The sequence below is a fragment of the Tursiops truncatus genome, chromosome 6 (assembly GCF_011762595.2).
Source record: "Tursiops truncatus isolate mTurTru1 chromosome 6, mTurTru1.mat.Y, whole genome shotgun sequence".
Taxonomy (NCBI): domain Eukaryota; kingdom Metazoa; phylum Chordata; class Mammalia; order Artiodactyla; family Delphinidae; genus Tursiops; species Tursiops truncatus.
This window is the reverse complement of record NC_047039.1, coordinates 2,580,482-2,605,784: the sequence shown is the minus strand read 5'-3', so window position 1 is coordinate 2,605,784 and position 25,303 is coordinate 2,580,482. Positions and strand designations below refer to the sequence as shown.

Here is a 25,303-nt window from a genome sequence, read left to right as displayed (position 1 = left end):
TGGTGAAGAGGGGCTGAAAGCCAGCCAGCCATTCCAGTAGCTTGGCGGTCACCTCTGAATTCTCACAATTATTTTCTGTAACACAGAAACAGAATTCCTTCAATATGACATAGCTCCTTCACCCTTCTCAAATGAGGGCAGTTTGGCTCCCCAGGGGAATTTGGCAATGGCTGGACACATTTTTGATTGTCACGATGCGGAGTGGGAGCGCTACTGGTCTCCAGGGCACAGAGACCAGGGACGCACGGGACACCTGCAGGGCACGGCACCGCCTGCGCAGAAAGGAGCTCTCTGGCCCCAAGTGTCACCAAGGTTGAGAAACCGTGTTTGAGGACAGTAGAAAGCAAGACCTTTAGGTGTATAGATGTATAGTCTTCACTTTATTTAAAGGTAGTCCCCTTTCTGGGCACTGAGGAAAGTGGCTCTGGAACGAATGCAGTGACCTATAACGGCATCATCATTGAGGAAGCCCCAGTTTTGGGCCACCTGGCTCTTCATAAATGGGCCAGCTTCACTGTGTTAAATCATTTCTCAAAGTCCCTGATTTTAAGTAAATAGTTGAATGAACTGACATGTTGTCAGCTGTTGGCCTTGATTCAGAGGCTGGCCAGCAGCCTAATCAGATGACAATCATTCTCTTTGCAGAAGGTGACAGCATGTTAGCTTTCATTTGACTTGCAGATTTTTCATCACTATAAACCTTCTCCTCGGTATATGTTAAAATCTACGCTCACATCCAGAAGATGGCAGCTAGGCCTTCCCTGGTGGGAAGAAAACAAACAAAAAGCCACAACAACTGAGGGAGAGAAACCAAAGCAACAACAAAAAATCAAGTTAGCGAAGGAAAACATTTTCATAAGATTCAAATACAAATTATCCAAAAGGCTCTGGAGAGATGCTTACTGACAGTAAATTCTCTGTTACTCCTCATGGTAAATAAGGAGGTTCAAGTTAATGAAGTATCCTGCTTGGTAGAAAGTTACTATAGAATTGTTATTTAAATGAATTTAGGATATTAAAAAAATACGTCACGTAAAGCTACAGTGAACCTAATTTAGTTAAATTCAACCAGTAAACATTTGTTGATAGCTGGCTGTACCCCTATAACGGTGCATGTATAAGAGGAATGGAAAAGAACCGTTGCACGTGGCCCTGCTTTCAGGGAACTTTTACTGAGTCAGGAGTATTTAATAAGGAATTTACTAAAAAAATAACCCATCGTGCTTTGTAATCAAGGGTCACAGAAGGAAGAAATCCACCTGAAACAGAGTAGAATCCCGAGGTCTTAGGCCTGAGCCTTCGGCCAGGCTGCTGGGAATGACAGGATTGAAAAATGAATGAGATTAAGGTAGTTCGAAGGAAGCCAGAGGGGACGTTGCAAAGTGTGTGCGCACACGCACGTGTACACGGGGCAGATAAGGAGGAGGGCAGGGCACGTGGATACAGCCGTGACAACATAGACCCTGTCGTCTAACAGAGCGACTTCTCCAGGGCCTGGAAGCTGGTGGGGATGTTTAGCTTCAGGTGGGAGCTGAGACCAGGAACTGTATGTCCCTGAGCAGAGTGACGTGTGATTTTGTGTGATTTTCCCCGACGCAGTTTCCAGACCGTTCTCTGCCTCAGGGCCGTCGTTCTTTGAATCTGCTCTTCTTACCCTTGGGCAGATAGTTCCATTCACTTCCTAACGTGTTCTGTTTGTAAGCTCTGCGTCGTTTTTCTGGTCGTTACTTGTTCTGTCTCACGTCTTGCTGATGGACTGGGCTTCTGTCTCGGCAGGGCAGCGACCAGCGCCTCCCAGGGTAAAGTCCCCATGTCGACCGCCGGCCAGACAAGTCGAGGTGGGGGACCGGCCAGCACTTCCCCTGCAGGAGCGCCTGCCCAGAAGCCCCCGGGGAACGGCATGGCCGGCGGTCCCGGGGTCCCCACCGCCGTGGTGTCAGCAGCTCACATCCAGACCAGTCCCCAGGCCAAGGTCCTGCTGCACATGTCCGGACAGATGACCGTCAACCAGGCGCGCAGCGCTGTGAGGACAGGTAGGGGGGCCGGGCCGGTGGCACCAGGAAGGGGGCCCCGACCGACATCAGACCTTTTACAACAGATGCTGAGAAGGACAGACGGAACTTTAAAATCAATGAAGAGCGTTAGGAGACAGGCAGGCACAGTCTAGTCACAGCCACTCGACTCCGCCTGCATGGCTCGTGAATTCAAGCCTGATCTACAGGTGGAGAGTCTGAAGGAAATTAGGTGGACCCTAGCGATGTCCATAGTACTTGAAAATGTGACTTTTGTGCTCGAGATCAGGTGACCCCGACTCCCACTGCTGCAGCGGCGTGGCGCCCTGAGGATCGCCGTGCCGAGTGTCTGGTATGAGCTTCATCACAGCTCTGCTTCAGACCCAGCCGGACCTTCAATAGCTGTCTTCTTTCTACAGCACTGAAAACCTCCCAAGAGTCTTAGGTAACAGTGGTGGAGAACACTGTTCAGTTCTGTCAGAATAACCAAAGGAAGGAAAATGGTTACTGAGAAAAGGGAGAACAGTGATAATAAAAACGCTCTGGGGCCAGCCTGACCTGACCCTGTAGGGGTGTCGCTGGGTCCCTGGGTGGAGTGGGCTCGCAGGCACTCGGCAGACAGGGGGCTGATCCCGGGATCTGGAAGGGTGGTGTCCGGGGGCCCCGCCAAGACCAAGTAAGCGCTCCTAAACCACCGTGGTTTCTTAACCATTGTGACAGGCGCGCTGGTCTGGCGCGGGGTTGGTGAGCGGCACGCAGCCAAGTCACACTCTGCTCTTCTCTCCCGTTCTCCAGTCTCGGCACACAGCCAGGAGCGCCCCACGGCGGCCGTGACGCCCATCCAGGTTCAGAGCGCTGCGGGGCTGCCCCATCACCCCCTGGCCTCGCCCCAGCCCCCCGGCCCTATGGGTCCCCCTGCCCACGTGGCTGCTGGCAGCCTGGGCCGGGTCGGCGCCCCGCTGGCCTGCGCTGCGGCCCCGCCGAGCCTCCCCGCCGCCTCCCTGGAGACTGAGCCTGGCGGTCGCCCAGTGACCGTGCTCCCCGGGCCGCCCACCTCTCCCGACAGCAGCTCAGCGGCCAAGCCAGACAAGGACAGCAAGGTGACCACCCCAAGGGCCTGCCAGGCGACCGGGGCCCGGCTCTCTGCAGTTAGGCCCTGGTGTGGGGAGCTGGGGTCTGCGTCCGGGGGCTTCCACCCCACCCCCTCGCTGACCTGTTTAGTGAGCTTTGCTTCTGGTTAACAGTCCTGCAGAAATGCACTTAATATACTAAAGGCTAGAAACGGTTGATCAGAAGTGTTACTTGTGGCTTTATCGTTCCTACACTGTGTTTGATTATAATCTGTGTGGATAGGTTTTCTCTTGACTTGAGATACAGGGGGGAAATTATTTTCTAATTTGATAGACCTTTTTAAAACCTCTCCTTTGGGCCTGAATTTGAAAGGAGATATAAGTGGGAAGCTGTGTTTGAAAGACTAACTTCTGGTTGCGTTTGGAGACAAGGGAAATGCCTGGTGATTAAACGTGCACAGAAAGAGCAGAGTGACAGCAAATTCTGCGCAATTGTATTGTAATCACGACTTTCCCCCCAGCGTTCGTGCCTTTTCCCCAGAGCTGGCCTGCAGCTCTAGGGTCATCACCAGCTTCCGTGGTCATGTATGTCGCTCTGTTTAAATGGTTAAGGAAGCCCGTAAGCAGGGGTTTGCAAGGAAATAAACTTTACAGGCTACTAAAAAGTTAATATTTAATTGTTGAGTTAACATGAGTGTTTTTGCAAAAGATTGGTATCTGTTCCTTGTTTATATATAATTAACTACGTTAAACTTGTACTCAAGCTGACATGGTCAACTTTGTCAGTATCTTCGGAAGAATTATTTTACAGTTTAGATCTGAAGGTTCCGGGACGGTGTGTCAGGGCCATTGTCACAGGGGAGGACAGACTCTTCAGCCGCAGGCCTCCCAGGGAAGCATTCACGGAATCTCTGCGGCTGAAGTACGCCTGTGCTAGACAGAATAATGGCTCCCCAAGGATGTCCATTTCCTGATCCCTGAAGTCTGAGAATACGTTTCCTTACATTGCAAAGGGGGTCTTCTGGATGGGATTCAATTAAAGGTTGAAAGGTGTTTGAATTATCCGGATGGGCCCAGTATAATCACAAGGATCTTCATATAAGGGAGGGAAGAGGATCAGGGCCCGAGGAGACGTGGGGTCGGAACCAGGGAACAGAGTGACCTGAGGAGGGGACCGCAAGCCAGGAAATGCAAGCAGCTCCTGGAACCGGGCAGCAGTGAGGAAACGCTCTCCCCCGGTGCCTCCAGGAGGACCCAGCCCTGCTGACACCGGGTTTTTGCCGTGAAGTTTGGGGTGATTGGTTACAGCAGCAACTGATAAGGCCCTTACGTTTATCCTGCTGAGTCCCCATCCTTGACGAGTGGCCACTGGCCCCTGCTTGGACCCCTGTGGCCCCTGTGCCCTGGCTCCACAGTGTCCTTGCTGTCTTCAGGCACCTCCGACTCGGAGAAAGTCGCTTCAGCACACACCTGTCTTCTGTGACTTCAGACCCTCACTCCGTGTTTTGAGGGGCTATGTAGAAAATGATGATCTCAGTTCCTTGGTGGTCCAGTGGTTAGGATTCCACACTCTCAATGCCAAGGGCCTGTGTTCAATCTCTGGTCCGGGAACGAAGATCCCACAAGCTGTGCAGCAGGGAAAAAAAAAAAGAAAGAAAGAAAATTGACGGTCTCCTTTCTACATGACCCCGGGAGGTAGTTCAGGGTTATCTTCTTTTTTGAAAGGCTACGCTCTATGGTGTTTTTTTTTTTCCTATTCCTCATGTCACAGATTTCAGATGTCCCTTTCTAAGTCTGCCACCTCATTTAATGTTCCCAGCTCACTAAAGAGACTGTCCCAATCACTCTAAACTCAGTGATCCCATGATTCGCACGAGTGTCACGCTGCCCCCATCGCTCCATCCTGTTGCCCAGGACATCCAGGGGGAGCTTGACGGATGCCAGATGAGATCTGAGCGTCTCTCATTCCTCCATCCAGACTGTTCCCCGGCTGCCCCATCATCTCTGCTGTAACTGACTATAGCCAGCATCTCCTGGAAGAGACTCTTCCTCGGTCTCACTTCCTCTCCTAAGTCAGCCTTTCATCGAATACACTGTTCTAGGATTTTCCAGATGGTCTGCAAGGCGTGTTGCTGTGTTCTTTATGAAAATGAGGACTAGATGTGCCCTTCTTTGGCCTGTTGAGTTGACCCTGATCCCAGGTTCACCAGGATCTGTCAGATTTTTTTCTTTTTTTGCGGTACGCAGGCCTCTTACTGCCGTGGCCTCTCCCGCTGCGGAGCACAGGCTCCGGACGCGCAGGCTCAGCGGCCACGGCTCACGGGCCCAGCCGCTCCGCAGCATGTGGGATCCTCCCGGACCGGGGCACGAACCCGTGTCCCCTGCATCGGCAGGTGGACTCTCAACCACTGCGCCACCAGGGAAGCCCGATCTGTCAGATTATTGGTTGCATTTCCTCTGTCCGCTGGGGTGGGTTCAGCCTGTGGGGAGGAGTGGTTTGATCTCTAAATCCCAGTCTCCTCCGCCGTTTCCCTTCTGTCAAGGGGCTTTGTTCTTCCTTTCCCGTCGGAAGGTGGCCCTTCCCTTTCTTCCTGTGTCTGAGGACCTCCATCCACCCAAACGGCGGCTCCGCGTCTCTCTCGTTCTTCCTTTCTCGAGCGTAACTTGAGGCAGCACTCCCTACACGCACACACTTTGTTTTTGGTCGTTAGCATCTTTGCCAGTGTAATTTAAGCTCATTCTGGTCTTCAGCGTCTTGAATTGCCACGGCCGTGATATGTTCTTCTTAGGGCCCTTCTCCCGATCCTTTTGTGGAGTCCTTCTGGCCGCTTCCTGGGGCATCACATCAGTGCCTTCAGGTGGCTCTGCATTTTCATCCGCTGAGGTAGTTCGCATTTGTGTCCTTAGAACCTCATTCTGGAAAGCCCTCCCACTGCTCTTGAAGCATCTTTCCTTTTGAGTTTCCGGTCGTGCATATATTCTCTGGGAACTTTTAAAACCAGTTCTTTTACACTTCGGAGTTCAAGCCTGACCACGGGCAGTCTGTCTCGTGGGCACGCACTTCGGAGTCCTCACCCGCTGGACATCCCTGCCCCTGGGCTCTGCCCTTCCCCCAGGTGATCAGAGTTAGACCCTACGTTGCAGTTAGCTCGGCTTCCTGTGAGATTAAATTATCGGCAAGTCATGGACTTCCCTGGTGGTCCAGTGGTTAAGAATCCGCCTTCCAGTGCAGGCGATGTGGGTTCGATCCCTGGTCGGTCAACTAAGATCCCCCATGCCGCGGGCCAGCTAAGCCCAAGCGCCGCAACTACCGAGAGAGCCCGTGCTCCACGATGAAGAGCCCGCCCACCACAACAGAAGATCCCGAGTGCTGCAACTAAGACCCGACGCGGCCAAATACATAAATAAATAAATATGAAAAAAAAATTATCAGCAGGTCAAGGGAAAAGTGTATCCGAGATTCTAAGTGTGTCAGAGATTCTGGTTTTAGTTGGGACTTGCAGCCGCTATCTAGGTTTTTGACAATTCCCTCATTATTTCTGTCTTCTTGTCATTCTGTGATCGGCATTCCCCATATACATAAACTGTCCCCCAGGTGAGGGCCCAGCCATCGTGCCCTTCTCTCTGCACACGGGGGCCCTTTGGGGGGCTGCCAGGCTGCCCCACGTGGCGGGTCACTCCCACGTGTGCTCAGAGCTGTTCCTCTCGAACAGTATTTTGTCTGGAAGTCCTTGCTCACCCACTCTCAGAAACGTGTTTTTGCCCCGACGTGAAATCTCTAGCTAACGCTGTCGGTAACGGTGTTGTGTGGTTTGAGAAATAGGTATTGGAAGCTCTGTCATAGGTTTCCAAACAGCATCTCAGTTTTTTCTTGTTTGAAACTCTGGGCGTTTCTACCACTGTTTTTCTTCTTTCTGTAAGACCTCTGATAGCTTTTACGGTTATCAGTTTAACCGCTTCTCTGGACATTTTTCTAACTTCATGCTCCATTTAAAGGCTTCATTATTTGATCAGCTCGTCTCCAGGCAAATGTATTTCTCAGTCCTTATGAGATACTCACGTATATACATTTTTTATTGTTTTCTAATTATAAACTCTTTTAACTTCTGCATATTTATTTAGAAGTTAGAGAAGATCCAGACATCTAAAACCTAAATGTGATCCAGGGTTTCAAAGAAAACCACTAATATGGTGGTGTATACATGCTTTTTTCCCCTAGATACCAAAATATAGCAAATATTATTTTGGTCTATTAAGCGTTCATCTAGAAATATAATCTTTTTCATTAGCACCAATTATGTAATCGGCTGTTCTTATAAACTCTGAGTTCTGTTGAAATATAACTGAGGCATTTAAAAAATGTAACAGTTTGATTTGAGCAAAAGTTTGTTCAAATCAGGCAGTGCCACAAGTGGGAGTGGCCGGGAGACACCAGCCAGGAGCTGAGCGCCAGGCTTTTATAGAGGAGATGCAGAAACAAAGCAGGGAAATTACGTGATTGGCTACAGGTTAAGTGTCACCTTATTTGGGGAGGGTTAGCCCTCTGTGACTGGTTGTCCTGGGTGTGGATTTCTCAACCCTGAGGCGTCTGCAGGCGGAGGCCTGGTTTGCTTAGAGCTTGTCTAATGGTCTCTGATTAAAGCCTGATGGTTTAATTAACTCAACTGTCCTGATCGCACAACAGGAGAAGAGAAGAATCCATCTCTGACGCCCTCCTCTTCGGCCCACCTCCCCAGTCCCTCAGGCGCTGGGAGCATCGTCCCCATATTGTCCTTTGTTCCCAAGCCCCCCAGCCGAGTGGTGCTGGGCCCCAGGCTCCTGGAACACCTTCCTGGAAGGTGGCTTTCCTACACGTCCACTTCAGTGCCCCAGATCCCTAACGACTGTCCCCTTCTTTGTCACTGTGCTGGCTGATGCTTGAGGACCCTTGCTGTTATTCTTGGGTTTCTTTTTTTTTTTTTTTCCTTTTTTAAAATTTTTTGTTTTGCCCTCTGGATCTTAGTTCTCCGACCAGGGATCAAACCCACGGCCCCTGCATTGGAAGCGCGGAGTCTCAGCCACTTGCCCACCAGGGAAGGCCCATTCTTGGGTTTCTTGACTGGAGCATCCATCTGGGGTTTAAGTGCCCGTTTCCTTCTCTCCTGAACATTCATCCTGAAGTCCCTGCTCATGGCTTCCTTTGCCCCGCGATCTTCCTTCCTCCCAGCTCGTGTTTCACTGTCAGAAACAAGGGAGTCTGTGGCTTGGCTGTTTCGTTGAAACAGTTTCATCTGAAACTGTTTCGTTGTCTTAAGGAGAAGTTCCTGCCGAGCCGGGTCTGGAAGGTCCAGACCCGTCCGCAGAGCTCGGCCCCCTGGCCTCTGTGGCCTGCAGCCCTGGTGGACGGTCCCCAGAGCAGAGGTGCTTCCAGAGATGTGGCCACACTGAGCTCAGAGCAGAGGGTGGGCTCGGATGAAAGCCCACGTCACCCCTGACAGTGATGACCATTGATGAGCCTTAGGCGATGAGGACAGTACTGATTCCTGTTCCATCAGGTTGGTGTCAGGAACAAACATGGAGACTTGCGGACGCACTGAGCAAGGTTCTTGAGCCCATTGGTGTTTAACCACATCTGGAATCTCACGTGGCCTTTCCCTCTCTCCATGCACGATGCCTCTTGAGCCGCGCGTCCACTGGGGCCAGCACCCCGTCGTCCTCCCCCGGCCCTGCTGTGTTTCCTGTGAGCACCTGTGTGCCCGCAGGGCTGCGTCTCTGCCGGATGGTGTGAGCTTCTTGCTGCAGATTCACTGCTGTGATCCCAGAGCCCAGGGCACTGAGGCATCGTATTCGATGCTCAGTAAATACTCGCTTAAGAAACGAGTGATTATCATCAGACGATGGTGTGAATTAAGTGTCGGAGGTGGCTTTCCTGTGAACAGCACCTCTTATCGTTGGGAGCCTGACGACGTAGATTTTTGATACCAAAGGCCCAGAAGCCTCCCTCTTGCAACGTTCCCTGTGCATCTCAGGGCACAGCAGACCAGAGAAGAAGACAGGCTCGGGTGTGGGTAATGGTGGGTAGTTCAAGTGCGATTCATTTCTGCTTGGGAAGGAGCTCTGACGTGGCGTTTCCATAGTGTCCCCAGCCTCTGCTGTGTGACTAATACAGACTTACTGACTTTATGTTCAGACATTATGTTTATATGTGAAACTCTTTCTGGCTATCTGGTGATGATTTCCTGACCCAAATAGCTTTTTGTTTTCATATGAGATGTGATTTTAAATGACGAAATCTTCTGAAGAGGAATTATGACAGCAAAAACATTATACATCTAGGAATAGTTTCTTGGAAAAACCCACAGGAGAAGAATTATTAAGATTTATGTTAAAAGATATGCCCTTTTCCGTGCATGCTAACATGACATTTTAAAAATTGCTTTGCTGAAGTGTATCTGTTATTAATTCATCGGTAGTTTTCATTTCTGCTGTTGTGTTTTGAGAAACAAAGGTGCCCTTAATGATACATGTCTGAGTTTGCAAAATTCTCTCAAGGGGCTCAGTGTTCTGCTAACATGGAAACACTGGAATATGGTATTCACAGCCTGGCTACTGGACCCTCCATGCCAGTGCCCCATCCCTGCCCACATCCCCCCATCCCAATCCTCGCATCCCCACCCCCACCCCATCCCCACTCCCACCCCATCCCCAGCCCCAGCCCCACCCCACCCCATCCCCTCCCCCTCCCCATCCCCTCCCCCTCCCCATCCCCTCCCCACCCCCACCCCATCCGCACCCCCCACCCCACCCCCATCCTCACCCCCACCTCCATCCCCACCCCACCCCATCCCCTCCCCCATCCCCATCCCCTCCCCACCCCCACCCTATCCGCACCCCACCCCACCCCCATCCTCACCCCCACCTCCATCCCCTCCCCACCCCATCCCCTCCCCCTCCCCCATCCGCACCCCACCCCCACCCCATCCCCTCCCCTCCCCCATCCCCACCCCCATCCGCACCCCATCCCCCAGCCCATCCCCACATATCCCCTGGAAGTCACTGGAGCTGCACTTCATGTGTGTGACCCTTTAGAGGAACAGAGTCATCTTTCTTCTTAATCACTTTCGAGGCTGTTCCCCGAGAGGCATCCAGTTAACTGTTTTCCTGCCATGAGGACTGAGCTTTTAGGAAGAGTCTTTAGCCGTGGTTTCCTGAGATTGAGTTTATCACCAGACTGTGTTCTCAGTAGACCTGTGGGGCCCCGGGGCTCTCATGTGCCTCCTGATGTCCCAGCGGGAACCGCTGAGGACCTGCAAGGCTGGACGTTCTTCCCAGCTCACGTATCAGCCCCAAGACCCCAGGCTCCCTCAGAGGAGGGGCAGATGTGCCAGCAGGTGTGTACTTCCCCCTCACAGGCTGCCGTGTAGATGGAATCACCACTGCCCTGTGGAGTGCAGACTGTCCTCTCCTTCCTCAGCCCTGGGTCCGGCCAGCTTGCTTCCCATCCCCCGTCCTCTGCCAGCTCATCTGTGTCCTGCTCTCGGCACTGGCGCCGTAGGACATGCAGGCTCGGGTACCTGGCCAAGGAATGTGGGACCGTTCACTGCAGTGCACACATGGCCCTACGGAAGGTGAAGGGGTGAAGCAGAAGCCAGAGAGGTGTGGCTGAGGCCCGGCCTGACTAAAGATGCAAGAGAACCTTCCTCAGGAGGGAGGGGAAGGGTTGGGGGGCTGATGCGCCAGCTCTGCAGCCTGAGCCCCCGACAAACAGAAATGGTCCAGCACAGCCTGCCCCTCCCCCCTTCATTCCTGCCCCGGGAGTTACAGGTGCTGTGGGTAGCAATAGCTAAATGGGGCCTGGGGGTGCAGACCCCGTGGGACACTTGTTCATCTGATACATGATTACTTTTGTTTCTTCCTCTTTCTGCCAGCCTGCCTCAAATGAAACTGTGTTATTATGCCTCCCCCTAAGGGACTTCTACTGAGTCTGAACTAACTCAGTGTTCAGGAAAAATTCCTCAGTGTTCTGTCTCATAATTCTGCTTCCCTGTTAGTGGACCTTAATAATCCCAGCTTGCCTGGAGAGTGTTCCAAAGAATCATTTCTCTGAAGTGTTTTATTCTCAGGCCATGTTTTGAGTCAGAGGACCTGATGGTGTAGTTGACATCGTAGTAAAACAGTTTAAAGTGATGATGGTTAACCTGTGCTTGGGCAGCAGAAGAACACGGGCACTTGGGGTCTGGGCACGGAGGAGAGCCAGCCCTCTCTCTGGTTTCCTAGCAGAGCAAAGCTGTCGAGCCACGAGGCGGCTTCTGTGAGACGGTTAGGAAAAGTTCTTACTTGTATGGTTGCTTGCAAAAAAGAGACATAACAATGGCTTTTCTTATACTGAAGCGCTTTTTTCTAATTTTGTGGAGTTTGTTTTTGGCTTTTTGATCAAGGAAGTACTTGCGTAATAGAAATGGTTTGACTTCTGTTACTATTGGTTTGTTTAATTTCATCAAGCTGGTGACAAGTGAACACTTCGATCAAAACGTCACCCATCCCCTCCATGGACTTCCCTGGCGGCCCGGTGGTTAAGACTCCGCGCTTCCACTGCAGGGGGCGCGAGTTCGATCCCTAGTTGGGGGACTAAGATCCCGCGTGCCGCGCGGCACGGACAAAAAAAAACAGACATCACCCCTATAAATGATAAGTGTCAGGTCTGTGGCTGTAGAAATGGGAACAGGTTTATGCTAATTCAGCACACAAGAATTAGAGCTAGGGTAGGCAGAATTTCAGGAAATTAAAGCCATAATCTGAAATTTCCATTTTGTCCCAAAGTGCTACTTTGCCTTCACCAAGCCTGAGAGGTGAATTGGTGGGATTTGGGTTTCACATCATTTTTCTCTGCTTGTCTTACCTCCTCCGTGGAGGATGCCGATGAGCAGTGGAATGTCCAGAACTAGGGAAAATGCCCAGGCAGGTGCGGGGGAGGCCAAGGGCAGGTGAACACACGCCCCCGGGATCCAGACCGAGAGTCCGCAGACACCCACAGGCGCCCCTCGAAAGCTCACATCAGAGCTTGAAACTGCAGCAACAGAACCATGTCTTCGACTCTCGTGCTTTTTTCTTTTTTCTAGAAAGAGAGAAAGGGGCTGTTGAAGCTGCTCTCCGGGGCCTCCACCAAGCGCAAGCCGCGTGGGTCGCCGCCGGCATCGCCCACCCTGGACGTCGAGCCGGGGGCTGAGCTGCTGCCCGGGGCCCCTGGCGCCCCCTGCGCCTGCCCCGGGCCCTGTGATGCCGACACCCCGGCCCCGGCCCCGGCCCCTGCCCCTGCCCCGCAGCGCCGGACCTGCTCCCTGGACTCGGCCCCGGTGGCCCCACCGCCGCGGCAGCCCTGCTCGTCCCTGGGCCCGGCGGCCGGTGACGCGAGGCCTGCGGTCTGTGAAAGGTGAGTCCATGGTCACGGCTGCCGGGGAGCTGGCAGGTCTGTGGCGTCCGAGGGGCCTCACGTCTCCTTCACTGGGTCCGTGCTGACGGCCAGCCTGGCCCCCCTGGGGTGACGGGCTCCCCCTCTGCCGTTCGCTCTGTGTTCTCGCCCCGCGGGGCTGTGACCCCCTTTCCGTCCGTGTCTCCAGCACTGTCCCCAACGGGGCTGTGGGTCACCGCCGCCCTGGTGCCGCTCCTTCTCGTTCCTCGTTCAGGGCCAGCCCTCCGCCCTCATTTCATGTTTGGCATTTTCATCAGAGGTTCACGTCACACCTGCTAGTTGTGAAGCACCTGGAGCATCTGCCCACTCACTTTGGGTGCTTCCTGAGCCAGAGGGCGGCCGAGTTCTCCCCGCCTGACCCCCTCCTGACCCGCTGAGTGGGTTCCAATACCCGCAGGACGACGAGCCCCGTTCCGTGACTGTGGCCCTGAGTCACCGTAATTTACACACGGGAGCCACCCTTTCTGATTCCGCTGCTGGGGCTCTTAGGGGCGCATTAGGAGAGAAAATCGAGTAAATAAGACAAAAACCTACTAGGATCGTATGAATTAGAAACACGGCACAGTACATTAAAAATAGAGGACTGTTTTCCCATAATGCAGTAATATATAAATACGTGCTTTAAAAGGTGCCATCTGTCTCTGTAAGCTTTATTCCCTCTGTCCCTGCATCTCATAAATAAAGCAAATTTCTAGTTTGTGGAGGTGTTGCCTTTGGGGCAGCATTTTCTGTTACTCATTCAAAAACTACTAGAAAGTGTTATACTTTCAAATGACTTAAATTCACCTTAACTCTATTTCAGGTGAACACTTGTACCCACCAAAATCTGAGGCTTTCATTCAGACAACTTGCGGGGGGGCACACTTTATTACTCAAAAATAACCTGGGAAAGAATTCGTCAAACAACCTACACGCCTTGAGTACAAGGTACACAATTTACTGTGTACTTTTACAGTGAAGTGAAATAACTTCATGTATTTCTGACCCTTATGAAACGAGTTATGAAATGAGACGTCACCCTAAAAAGTGTTTCTGTCCCGCCAATAAAATCGTTGTGTCTTTCCCCTCATCTGTTGGGCTCTCAGTAAAGCTTTGAAATCCTGCCCCAAATTCACGTCATCCTTTATTCCGAGAGTCTCGCTCTTCTCTGCGGTGTTTCTCTGCTTTCCAGGGATCGCACCTGTGTGCCAGTCCGGCAGCTTGCTTGCTTTCTTTCAGTCTCGGGCACTGATGTGCAGTTTCCCTCCGAGCCGTGAGCCTCTCCCCTCCCCTGTCATTTGTGGTGGCGGCGTGACTGTTCCAAGTGACACTTTTCTTCCCCGAGCACACATTCCTTTCCAGATGCCACATGTGCCCAGTCTGTGAGCTTCTGCATCCCAGCTCCTTCCTCCTTGCTCACAGCAGGATGCTGCTGTCCAGAGCATCTGCAAAGGAGGGGCCGCCGGTGCAGGCAGGTGACAGCGGTTCAGGGGCAGGCTGCCCCTCAGACGGGGAGCGGAGAGGATTTACTGGTGGGACGGAGGGGGCACGGTGTGCTGGAATCCTCTTCCGGGTGTTGTATAGCACCATTTCCCTCTTTACAAGTGGGAAAGTGCTCTTGGGAGAGAATGTCTGCCCCGCGTTTATATTTTTATAATCCATGTATTCACTGGAATATTGAATGTAATAGCCAGCCTGACCGACTTCTCCCAGCCCTTCTGTGTTCATACAGCGCGGCTGATGTTATGAATCTGACTTGGATTCTTAGCTCTGCCTGACTATAAAAACAACAGGAAAATGTGCGGAAACAAGCAGAAGAGGAAAACAGTCTATTATCCTGTTGTCCACTGGGAATGAAATTTTTTGGTTACTCAGAAGCTACCGAGGACATCATTTAGGGATTGCCTGTTTCAGTATTTCAGAACTTTCAACATCATAAAAAGTACTTCATGCTAAAAATGCAGGGAAGATTAACTATCACATTAGTCTAATTCAGGAAGCATTTCATGATCTCAGAGTCCTCGATTCACAATCTAAAAACTCACGACTCCAGCCCCCACAAAGCGCAGAAGCCTGAGGTTCTTTTGGTAGAATTTTTCCTGGTAGAATTTCACTGAAATATTTGTCAGTGTCTAACATCGGTCCAGTATGAGATAGAATTCATCTACGGATGAGAATGAGAACAGGAATAAAATTTCCTCTCAAACCATGACCCTGCCCCATAAATCTCAAATGAAAGAATGGGACCAGGGTGCCCAGTGCTGTCAGGCGGAAGAAGCGTTCTCAGGAGAGAAAGACATAAGCATCTCACAATAAGGAAGGAGGAGCCTGGAGGTGTGTTGACAGATCTTGGTGTCAGCTGAGACTGTTCTCTGAGGAACAAAAGGATTCTTCAGTGTTTGTTGGAGAGACTGAAGAAAACAAGCAAGAAATGTTATATCCTGGAGGCAGAATAGAATCGATGACAGTGGAAATAATAGAACAGATGTTTTAGGCTCTCTTTTGGAGGGACTGGGAAAAATATAATTAGGAAATGGCAAAGAGAAAGCAGAAATAAAATATTTCAGAAGGGACGACAAATAAAAGAAAGGGCATGTGACAGTTTTTTTTCCTACTAAAAAGAAAAATTACAGATAAAGGGCTTAAGGAGACACAGCAGGTCATCTCTGTATATTTTTAAGTTTAGGAATTAAACTGATAAAACCACATACCTATAAGCCCATCTGCTGAATTGGCAAAGAACCTCTGATCTTTGATGAGGGATTTTGCTAGAATGGTTAGAAACATACAAATTGGGTAGAGAGAGATTTACAGAAAGGCAGTCGGGCTTAAACAGCATGATTAATTTGAGCCCGTGACAGTGAATCCACTGGGTGAAGCAATGGACATAATTCACTCGGACTTCAAGCAAACTACAAAGCGAGTGAGTTTGGTTTTGCCAGCGAAGTACTTAATTGGAGAGCAGTTTGCTGTCGCAACTGGCAGAAAGCAGTGAAGGACACCCCCAGGCCAGGGAGCTGGACAGGGTGCTTCCCAGAGTCACGGGGTGCAATTTGGGCTAAACCAGGAGAGGTTAGGAACAAAAATGCACCAACTACAGAGAACACGAGAGAGACCAGAAAAATTAAGGAAATAGAAAATTCGTGCTACTAAAAGACTGCAAGTGCTCATCTAGTCAGAAGCCAGATGCCTTAGCCCAGAGCGGGAGGACTGCCCTTGGGATGTCAGCGAAGCTTCTTGATACAGCAAGCGTCTTTTTCTCAAATTCCACCCTGGTCATTATCACCAAAAATTCATTTAGTGTCACACAGCCACCAAGAGGCCGAGGCCTATTCAGGGCCAGGTCTGTGAGCCACTCTGTACGTCCCGCAGTGACCCCAGGGCTCTGTCCAGAGGGGGCAGGAGATGCGTCCCCGCAGCCAAGCACTGTGCAGGTTTGGGTGGTTTTTCCTCTTTCTCGCTTTCCTTTCTTGCTTTCTCTCTCCCTTTCCCTTCCTCCGTTCCACCCTCCCTTCCTTCCTTCCTTCCTTTTCTTTCTTTCTTTGCTTTCTTTCATCTTTCCATTAAGTTTTAAATTCACTTATCTTAATTTTTAAATTGTGATCAAATACCATTTTTACCATTTTTTCCAAGTGTACAATTCAGTAGCGTTAAGTACGTTCACATTGTTGTAGAACCATCACCACTATCCATCATCCCATTCAGCACTAACTCCCCGTTCCCTCCTCTCTCGGCCCCTGACAGCCCCCATTCTACTTTCTGACTGCATGAGTTTGTTCTGCAAACCTCACAAGTGAAATCGTATATTTGTTCCTTTGCGTGCGGCTTATTTCACTTAGCATAATGTTTTTAAGATTCATCCACGTTGTAACCTCTGAATGTCAGAATTTCATTCCTTTTTGAGGAGCTTTGTCCATTTAAAAAGTAGTCTTCCTATACGATCAGGACTTTTATTTTTGTCATTCGGCATGCTTATTAAGAATGACCATATGGGGCTTGCCTGGTGGCGCAGTGGTTAGGAGTCCGCCTGCCGATGCAGGGCACACGGGTTCGTGCCCCGGTCCGGGAAGATCCCACATGCCGCGGAGCGGCTGGGCCCGTGAGCCATGGCCGCTGAGCCTGCGCGTCCGGAGCCTGTGCTCCGCAACGGGAGAAGCCACAACAATGAGAGGCCCGCGTACAGCAAAAAAAAAAAAAAAAAAAAAAAAAGAATGACCATGTGTATGTACTGTGTTCGGTGGTATGAGGTGTATACGGTGAGTTTACCATCACTTCGCCCCTGAAGCAGCTCATGTTTTGGCCGAATGCATGAGGCCGGGATGCCAGTGCGAAGTGCCGAGGCTTCTGGAATCTGGTCAGGTGTGAAGTTACCTGCAGCCGCGGGGCAGGTGGGAGCCAGGCTTTGAGAGGCCTGTCAGGCGTGGGCGGGCGCGGAGGTTGTCTGAGAGAGTCCCCAGGGGACCACATGAGCCAAGACATGGGGTGGGGAGAGAGGCCACGCCTGGGGGAGTGTCCCCGTGTGGAGGCGTGCTTGGCACATTTGTGGGGATAATAGTAGCTGTAGCTATAAAGAGAGACTGAGGCCGGTCACTGAGGGCTTCACACACCAGGCTGAGGAATAACCTAACTGAGAGGCGCTGGGAAGCCGAAAGGAGTTTTGAGCCAGAAATAGCTACAAATAGAGCTGGCAGTTAAAGTTAGTATTTCGCTTCTTTGCAAAATGGAATGGGGACAGGAGGAGATTGAGGCGGGAGGACAGGCAGGCTGTTTGGTCAGGTGGGAGGGGACGCAGCGGCGTGGCCGGAGTGCAGACTTGCAGGTGGACCCCAGGTCCCGCGGCGGCCACGGGAAAGAAGTGTGGCCCCTGAGGCTCAGGGCTGCCCAGCGTCCCTGCTCAGATCCAGCCGAGCGTCATCCGGGGGCCCGACGGCTGTGCTCTCATCTGCCGGGGGTTGCTGAACGTCCACTTGGCAAAGCTCCTCCACACCTGAGACGGTGGCCGGCTGGGCCCATTGTTGGCCTTGAGCGGCTGCATTGGAAACCTGGTGCAGACACCCTCGAGGCACATCCAGCATCTGAGCAGAGTCTCCGCTGCACCGGCTGGTCTCCCTACACCCCGAGGTCGCAGTTCCCACTCATATCAGCCCTGGAGGCCCGTCCCTTAGCGGTGAAAATCCACTGCCCTGGGGGCTTGGCAGGAAGATCGTGGTCTTAGCCTAGCAGCGATTCTAGTTCAGGAAACGTTTGACAAAATTGGTTTAGTACCGTTTTTAAAATGCACATATTGGAACTATTCACTTTTTTCAAGAAATGTTTTTGTTCCATTTCACCTGTAAGGCAGCTGGCAGAGGACCGGTGGGGATACGTTTCATCAGAGAGCTACTGTGAATATGATTTGAGTCACTTGTACGCTACTTTCCATAATTATAAAGCTTTGCTCAAATTTCAACTTGCCCCAAGTGGCAGCTTGGATTTTTTTAATTTTTTTAAATATTTATTTATTTGGCTGCATCGGGTCTTAGTTGCGGCACACGAGCTCTTCGTTGTGTCGTGCAGGCTCCTCTCTCGCTGTGGTGCGCGGGTTCCAGAGCTCCAGAGCACACAAGCTCAGTAGTTGTGGCGCGCGGGCTTAGTTGCTCCACGGCACGTGGGATCTTAGTTCCCCGACCAGGGATCGAACCCGCGTCCCCTGCCCTGGAAGGGCAGAGTCTTAACCACTGGGCCGCCAGGGAAGTCCCGGCGGCATGAGCTTTCACGTGGATCTTCAGCCTGTTGGCATCAGAGTTGAGAAGTCTTCTCATCTGGGTTCCTTCCTTCAGGTTAGTCCACAGTGGGAAGCTGTCAGAGAAGGGGTTCCAGAGCCCTAACTCTGCCGTTCTAAAGTTTGTCAGTGTGTTGTCAGGACGTTCTCCTTCAGGGTGTGGTCTGAGTCGTTCCTGGGTGGAGGCGGCTGTCGGTCGCCTCCTTGCAGCGCCAGGCCCCCGCCCGCCCTAGCCGGAGCCCCACGATCGTGCTGCGGGCTGGCACTTGGGGTGTCAGCTCTGTGACAGACACCATCCTGGGTGCGTCCCACCTGTGTTCTCCATGCATCACCTGATGCCACCTGCTCTGGCCCCTGCGGCCCTAGTCCACAGATGAGAGCACCGAGGCCCACGCGGAGATGGCCGCCCGCGGTGAGGCTGCTCCGAGGGGCCTCAAAGGCTGCGTGGACCCCAGGCCCACTTCTCCCACGGGGCCAGGCCTCTCCCACCTCCTCCAAGCTTGACTGAAGCCTGTCGGTACTCACGTTGCAGTTCTCTGCACCTTTCTTGGAGATGATTGGGCAGCCTCCATGCCACGCTTCTGCTCCAGACCCTGGAGGATGGTTTGGCTCCCGAGCCCAGGGTTGCTCGGAAATGGGGTGGGTGGCCCCTGGGCCTTTGCAGAGATGCCTTTTTTTAATAGAGTCATAGCCTGGGGCTCTTCCTCAGGTCTTAACATGAGTGGATTCTGGGTTTTATGGAATGGAGGCTGGTGAAACTAGCAATCTTTCAAAAGGCCCGGGCTCAGATGGCTTTCATGAGTTTGGGGCAGTTCTGTAGAATCGGTTCTGAGGACCAACTCTTCACCCATGACGTTCTCTACTTGCCGTTAAGAGTAATTCCTGTGAGGCTCTAAATTCATTTTCTGACTTTGAGGCCCAAAGGAGAGTAGAAACCCAACCACTTTTGTAGCTGAAGACTGACTAATTAGCGTGAGACAGGGAGAGATGATTCGTTATCTTTTGCTGTATAACACGTTACCCCCTAAACTCAGTGGCTTAGAATAACTGTAAGTATGTATTATTTCATGGTGCTGTGGGTTGAGAATTTGGGGATAGCTTGCCTGGGTGATTCTGGCTTACGCTGTGTGTTAGGATGAGTGTCCAGATGGCAGCCTGAGCTGCAGTTGTGTAAAGGTTTGACTGGGGCTGGAAGACCCCTTTCAAGGTGGTCCCGCTGGCTTATGGGAAGAGACGTCTGTTACCCGGCGTGTGGTCCTGTCCACAGGGTGATGAGTCAGCTGACAGTGTGGGACTGGTTTCCCGGGAGACAGCGGGGTGGGAGCCGCACGCCCGTTAGGACCTCACCTCAGGACCAGAGACCATCATTTTCACGGGATTCTGTTGGTCACACAGGTGGGCGGAGACCACACAGACTGTGAAAAACAGCTCACCTCCCTCTGGCTTCCCTGGCTCTTAACCATAATTTTGCAGAAGGATACGAAGAAGCATGGAAGCAGGGGGTAGATGACCTTAAACCAGCAAGGCTTCTGGAATCTTTCCGTAATAACTACATATTTTTCCACTGATACCTGAGTTGAGACCAGTGGAGAAACAGACACAGATGTCAGACCAACTGAGTTCTGAATGCCGGCCTCCTTGCCGGTGGTGGTGGATTGAACTGGTGGTCTCCGTCCTCCCCTCCCTGTGTGGACCTTGAGACAACCTGCCCCAGGGAGAATTGGGGTGTTTAGGGCAGGATTTCCTCAATCAGCCCCTGGGCAGTTGTGGACCATTATGCACATCCAAACATTGTTCATGCCAAGTCTCTACTCAACAGGGGACGGTGGCATTTTGAGTCATTTTACCAACATTATAGGCAGACTTGTGCTCCGTCCTGTTCCGTCAGCGTCTCAGGCGTGTGCCCTGGCTTTGCTCAACTCTGAGCAGCTGTGACTAAGCCCACTCTGTCTCTCCCCCCACTCCTCCTTGCTTCCCCTCCCTCCTTCTCCTCTCTCTCCCCCATCTCTCTCTTTCTCCCCCATCTCCCCCCCATCTCTCTCTCTCTCTCCCCCCCATCTCCTCCCATCTCTCTCTCCCCCCCATCTCTCTTCCCCGCTCCATCTCTTTCTCCCTCACTCCCCCCCCTCTCTTGCAGGCACCGGGTGGTGGTTTCCTACCCCCCGCAGAGTGAGGCAGAACTGGAACTCAAGGAGGGCGACATCGTGTTTGTGCACAGGAAGCGGGAGGACGGCTGGTTCAAGGGCACGCTGCAGCGGAACGGGAAGACGGGCCTTTTCCCCGGGAGCTTCGTGGAAAACATCTGAGGAGCCGCCGGGGGCTGGACCTGGCCTATCACGGCATCCGTCACAAGGCCCACAGGGCCCCGGGGCGGCAGGACCAGGGTGCGTGCCGTGTGCCTGGTCCTGTCCGATTCACTCCACAGAGGAACCTTTCCTAAAGAGATATCTAGCTGAGACAGACACCTGTTTACAAGGCTTAACTAATTTATTTGCTTTTTTAAACTTGAATTTTTCTTGTAATAGATAAATTCTTTGGATTATGATTTTAAGAAATTATTAATTTATGAAATGATAGCCAAGGAGAAGCTGGAGGATCCCCTGTCGGGAGCAAAAGCGTGTCCTTGACGCAGAGGCAGCCCCTGCCCCCCCGGGCTTCACCTCGGCTTCTTAGAGTCAGAGATGCCCGTTCTCGGGTTTGGTTGTCTCTTTGGGAAACCAGGACACGCAAGTGAGTCCGTGTCGCTGAGGGACCCCGGGGTAGCGAGGCAGGAGCCTCTCTCTCTGGTTGGGGTCGGGAATCACTCCAAGACCTGGTCCTCAGTTTAACCTTGAAGGTCTCTGATTCCCTAGAATAAGGAAGAATAAAGCACAGCCCTTGGACAGCATGTGTTCAGAAATAGATTTAGTTTCATAACGGAGCAGCTCAGCTCGGTGGCTGGAAGTTGAAGAACCGAGGTTGCCAGCTGTCTGAGGATGGCTCTGAATGTCATCGCGCTGTCACCCTGGGGACCTGCCTGTGCAGTCATGCAGGAGGGACCCTGCGAGGCGGCCCAGGCGTCCGTGTGGCGCTTCCCACACCCCCGCCCCCGAGGGTGGTGGACCCCCCGCACAGAGGCCACGGGTGATGCCCACGCGCCTGGGCTGGACTGGGCAGCCCCTCCTCTGCCCCAAACCAGGCCCTCTCCGGCTGTGACCCGGGCTCCCTGTCCCTCCAGGTGGCTGCAGGCGGGGCCTCAGGGCGGCGCCCCCCTTGCAGGGTGGTGGGTGCAGGTGGGCAGAGCCCGCATCCTGCAGCCCCGCCCTGACAGCCCACCTTCACCCTGTCGGGCCCCGCAGCCTGGGTCAGGGCCGCCCTCCAAACAGAACCAGGGAATTGGGCTTGGCGATGTCAGAGACCGTGGCCACAGTTTTCTCATGAACAAGCAGACGCAAAACCCTTTTTCATTTTTTACTTTTAAGAATTGCAGCTGGGGAATCAAAACATGGCCTGCGCGTCTTCTCGCAGTAGCTAGCGGCTTCATGATCTTAAAGAGATCCATTACGTGGTTGAAACGAAATCATTCCTAAATTAACCATTTGTTTTTATAAGACACTGTATATTATGTTCCTGTGTATTGAATTTTTTTAAAAAATACTTTACTGGGATATTCATGTAATATATAAAGTTTTGGTGAAATGAAATTTAGCTAGAAACAAAGCTGCCATCAGCTTTCATCTGTGTAAGTTGACACCAATGTGTCATAATATTCTTTATTTTGGGAAATTAGTGTATTTTATAAAAATTTTAAAAAGTAAGAAGACTACTACTCCAGGATAAGATCATTTTTTTACCTGTCTTTTCTCCATATTTTAAGCTATGTGATTGAAGTACCTCTGTTAATAGTTTCCTGGTATGAAGTTGGTTAAAATTTCATCTGTTAATAGATCACTTAGATAATATAATGTATGGGTTTTCTGTTGGTTTTTGGGGCACTGTAGATGGAGATTTTGTAACAAGGGCTTGTTACACGGCGATTGAGGTAATGATAAAATTGCAATTTATTGTTCCTTTTCATGTTAATCATTTGAAGACTGGAGAAAAGGTTCAAGATTAAAATTTGATGTTCAGCCTTTATGCATCCATTGTGTCCATCCTTAAAGTTTTTCTTTTTTTGTTTTAAACATGGCATAGTTTCTACGGCATAAAAATTCTTTGCATGTTCCTCAGACAGATGGCATCTACAATAATCCACAGTTTACCTCTCCAGCCAACAAACCTTGTTTATTAAGGTTTCCCCAGAGAGTTTACAGTCTTAAAGGAGAGCGTGTGGAGTCTCAACCAGGGGCTGCACTGCTTTCCCCCTTCACGGTGGCTAAACCGTCCGGTGACTCTGGAAGTTTCTTCTTGGCCACAGAAGGGAGTACCAGACCTAAACCAGCCGTGCCGTAGCCTGCAGGTCTCGCAAGGCGTGGGCCCATCATCTTCACACTCGCTGTGATTTTAACCCCCACGGAAAGCCAGCAAGTCGTAAGTTTAAAAAGATTGCGTCTATCGGGTTAAAAAAGTATTTTCCTAATTTAACTTTTAGTTGCTATCAAATTGTCAGAATTAAGAATCAGGAATTGTAGGTTGTATGAGAGCTTTTGCCGGAAGCTACCTTTGTAACCACCTGGGCAAGTCGGTGATCATTTAGTTTCCCCCTGTGAAAAGCGCTATTTTAACACGTGCACTATTTTCACCTCTGCTTTCAGATGTTTCACTACACTCTCCTGGGGTGTATGCACGAGCCTTTGCTGTGTCTAATCAGATTTAGAAAGGACAAGTTAAGGTGGTGTTTCCAACTGCGGTGCATGTAATTTTCTATTCCTAATGAGAACAGGACAGTGTTTTCCTGCCTCCAGAGAAGCTCAGGTGAACATTTCAATCCAGAGCTCCACACATTAGGATACAAGTTTGGAAAGCGCTTTTAGTAGAGGTTAGACTAAGTTGTACAACTTGTTGTGTGTATCCATGTGAACTTTTTAAAAACTGTTTTGAACCAGTTAAGCTATGTTCTTAGCGAGGTAGCATCCTATTTGAATTGCTTTTTTCCAAGAAAAAGAATATGCCAACCAACCGCAGTGACAGAGGGGGTGTCACACAAGACTCGCCGTGTCCAGCTGAGCACAGGCTGGCCCTTCCCTGACTCCTGTGAACGCCCGGCTCTGTTCTTGGTGGTAAGTGATTCTCACCAGAGACCAGAAGGAACTGTTGGGGTGGCCTGTGTGAACTACAAATGCCTTAAAATACCCTCCCTCTTTTACAGAGGAATGTTTCTCTCATTTCTCTTGTCTTTCTGTTAATAACTTGTAATAACTTTCTGACTTGGCTATTTAAATTTCCATCCTAAACAGCACCTTAATCTCACTGAATGCAAATTCTTGTTGCTCTGCAGCCACCCAGACCCCAGGAACCTTGATGGAAAGACCTGCATGTGGCAGTGGTCTTCAAGTCACCATACTATGGTTACAGGTCAGACTACTTGAGTGATGTCCTTAAGTCTCCAGAGGTAGCAGAATGGTCAGTGAGCCAGCTGCCACTGCTATGGCCCACAACGTAGAGAGGAAATTCGGTTCCAGAAGGCTTTGACCTTGAGTTGAATCTTTCCGGGTATGAGACCTTTGTAAAAGTCCCAGAAGGAACCAGGAGAGACCTTCCTATATGTGACTCAAAAACCAGAAGCCGTAAAAAGGAAAACACGGATACCTTCAACTACAGAAAAAATACCTACGTGACAAAAGACCTTAATCAAAGTCAAAAGAAAATAATAGAAAAAATTTTTGTAACTCCTGTGACAGGCAAGGAGAATTTCCTTCATATATAAAGAGCTCCTGGGACTCAATAAGAGTAAGAATGAAAATCCAAAAGTAAAACTGACCAAGAATATGGGACAGAAACTGCCAGTGCCCTCCCAATACCCAGTGCCCTCTTCTCCCTTATTAACTGATTCCCGGGCAACGCCCTCAGTTAAAAAGCCCCATTTTCCAGTTTCCTTCAGACACAGCCACGTTACTGAGTTGTTGCTGAAACAGAAGCTAAATGTCAAAGGGGGCTTCTGTGAGGCTTCTTAAAAGGAAGGAGGCACACACCCTGTGGCCGTTTTCTTTTTCCTTCTTGTAGCCTGCAGTGTAGACAGTGTAGACACGTTAGCTGGTACTCCAGCAGCTATCTTGAGCCTAGGTGACCTTTAAGACCAAAGCCACATTTTAATATGATGGGGGGAAAGAAACGAGGAGCTTGAGACCCTGATAACCTTGCAGCCTTCATGCCGGCCTGAACTACTCGTCTCCAGACATGATCTGTGTGAGAATAAACCCCTTGACTGTAGTCTGCTCTCTCACCCACACCAACCTGATGCCAGTATTAACTGGCAGTTCCTCAAAAAAGAAATGCCAATATATTAAAAGGTGTTCTACCATATTTCTAATGTAGATGCACTTAATAACTGTGAAATATTTTTCACCTATAAAGTTGGAAACTTTAAAAAAAGTTAGAAAGGGAATCCGCCTTCCAATGCAGGGAACATGGGTTCGATTCCTGGTTGGGGAACTAAGATCCCACATGCTGCAGGGCAACTAAACCCGCACGCCTCAGTGAGAGAGCCCGCATGCCGCAAACTACAGGGCCCACACACCCCGCAGCCTGTGCGCCACTAGAGAAGAGAAAACCTGCCCACCGCAACTAGAGAGAAACCCACTCGCCGCAACGAAAGATCCCGTGTGCCACAACTAAGACCCAACGCAGCCAAAAAAAAGAAAATAAATAAAATAATAAATTTTAAAAATTAGAAATTAGGAGCACTTATTTTACTGATGAGAACGTGATTTGATAAAACATCTAGGGAGAGCATTCTAGAAAATATCAAAATTGCAAATGCATTCACCCATTCTAAGAATCTGTCTTCCAGAGGCACTTATTCATCAGGTGTAAAATGCCCGTACCTTATCCATTGCAGTGTTGTTTATCACAGCAAAATACCGGCAACAGCCTAAGTGTCCATCGGTGGGGCTCT

General features: G+C 50.8%; 1 protein-coding gene across 8 annotated transcripts in view; it reads left to right on the top strand.

The window, feature by feature from the left end:
- Positions 1-25,050, top strand: part of SH3RF1 (SH3 domain containing ring finger 1) — a 161,246-nt gene extending 136,196 nt beyond the window's left edge. For 6 of the 8 annotated variants that reach the window (XM_073805712.1, XM_073805713.1, XM_033857518.2 and 3 more), the window contains 4 exons: positions 1,777-2,033; positions 2,808-3,112; positions 12,181-12,491; positions 20,408-22,384. In XM_073805712.1, coding sequence (XP_073661813.1) covers positions 1,777-2,033; positions 2,808-3,112; positions 12,181-12,491; positions 20,408-20,576 — 1,042 coding nt within the window. In that variant the 3' untranslated portion in view covers positions 20,577-22,384. The other 2 variants (XM_033857515.2, XM_073805711.1) reach the window with 2 other exon arrangements.
- The last annotated feature ends 253 nt before the right edge of the window (positions 25,051-25,303 follow it).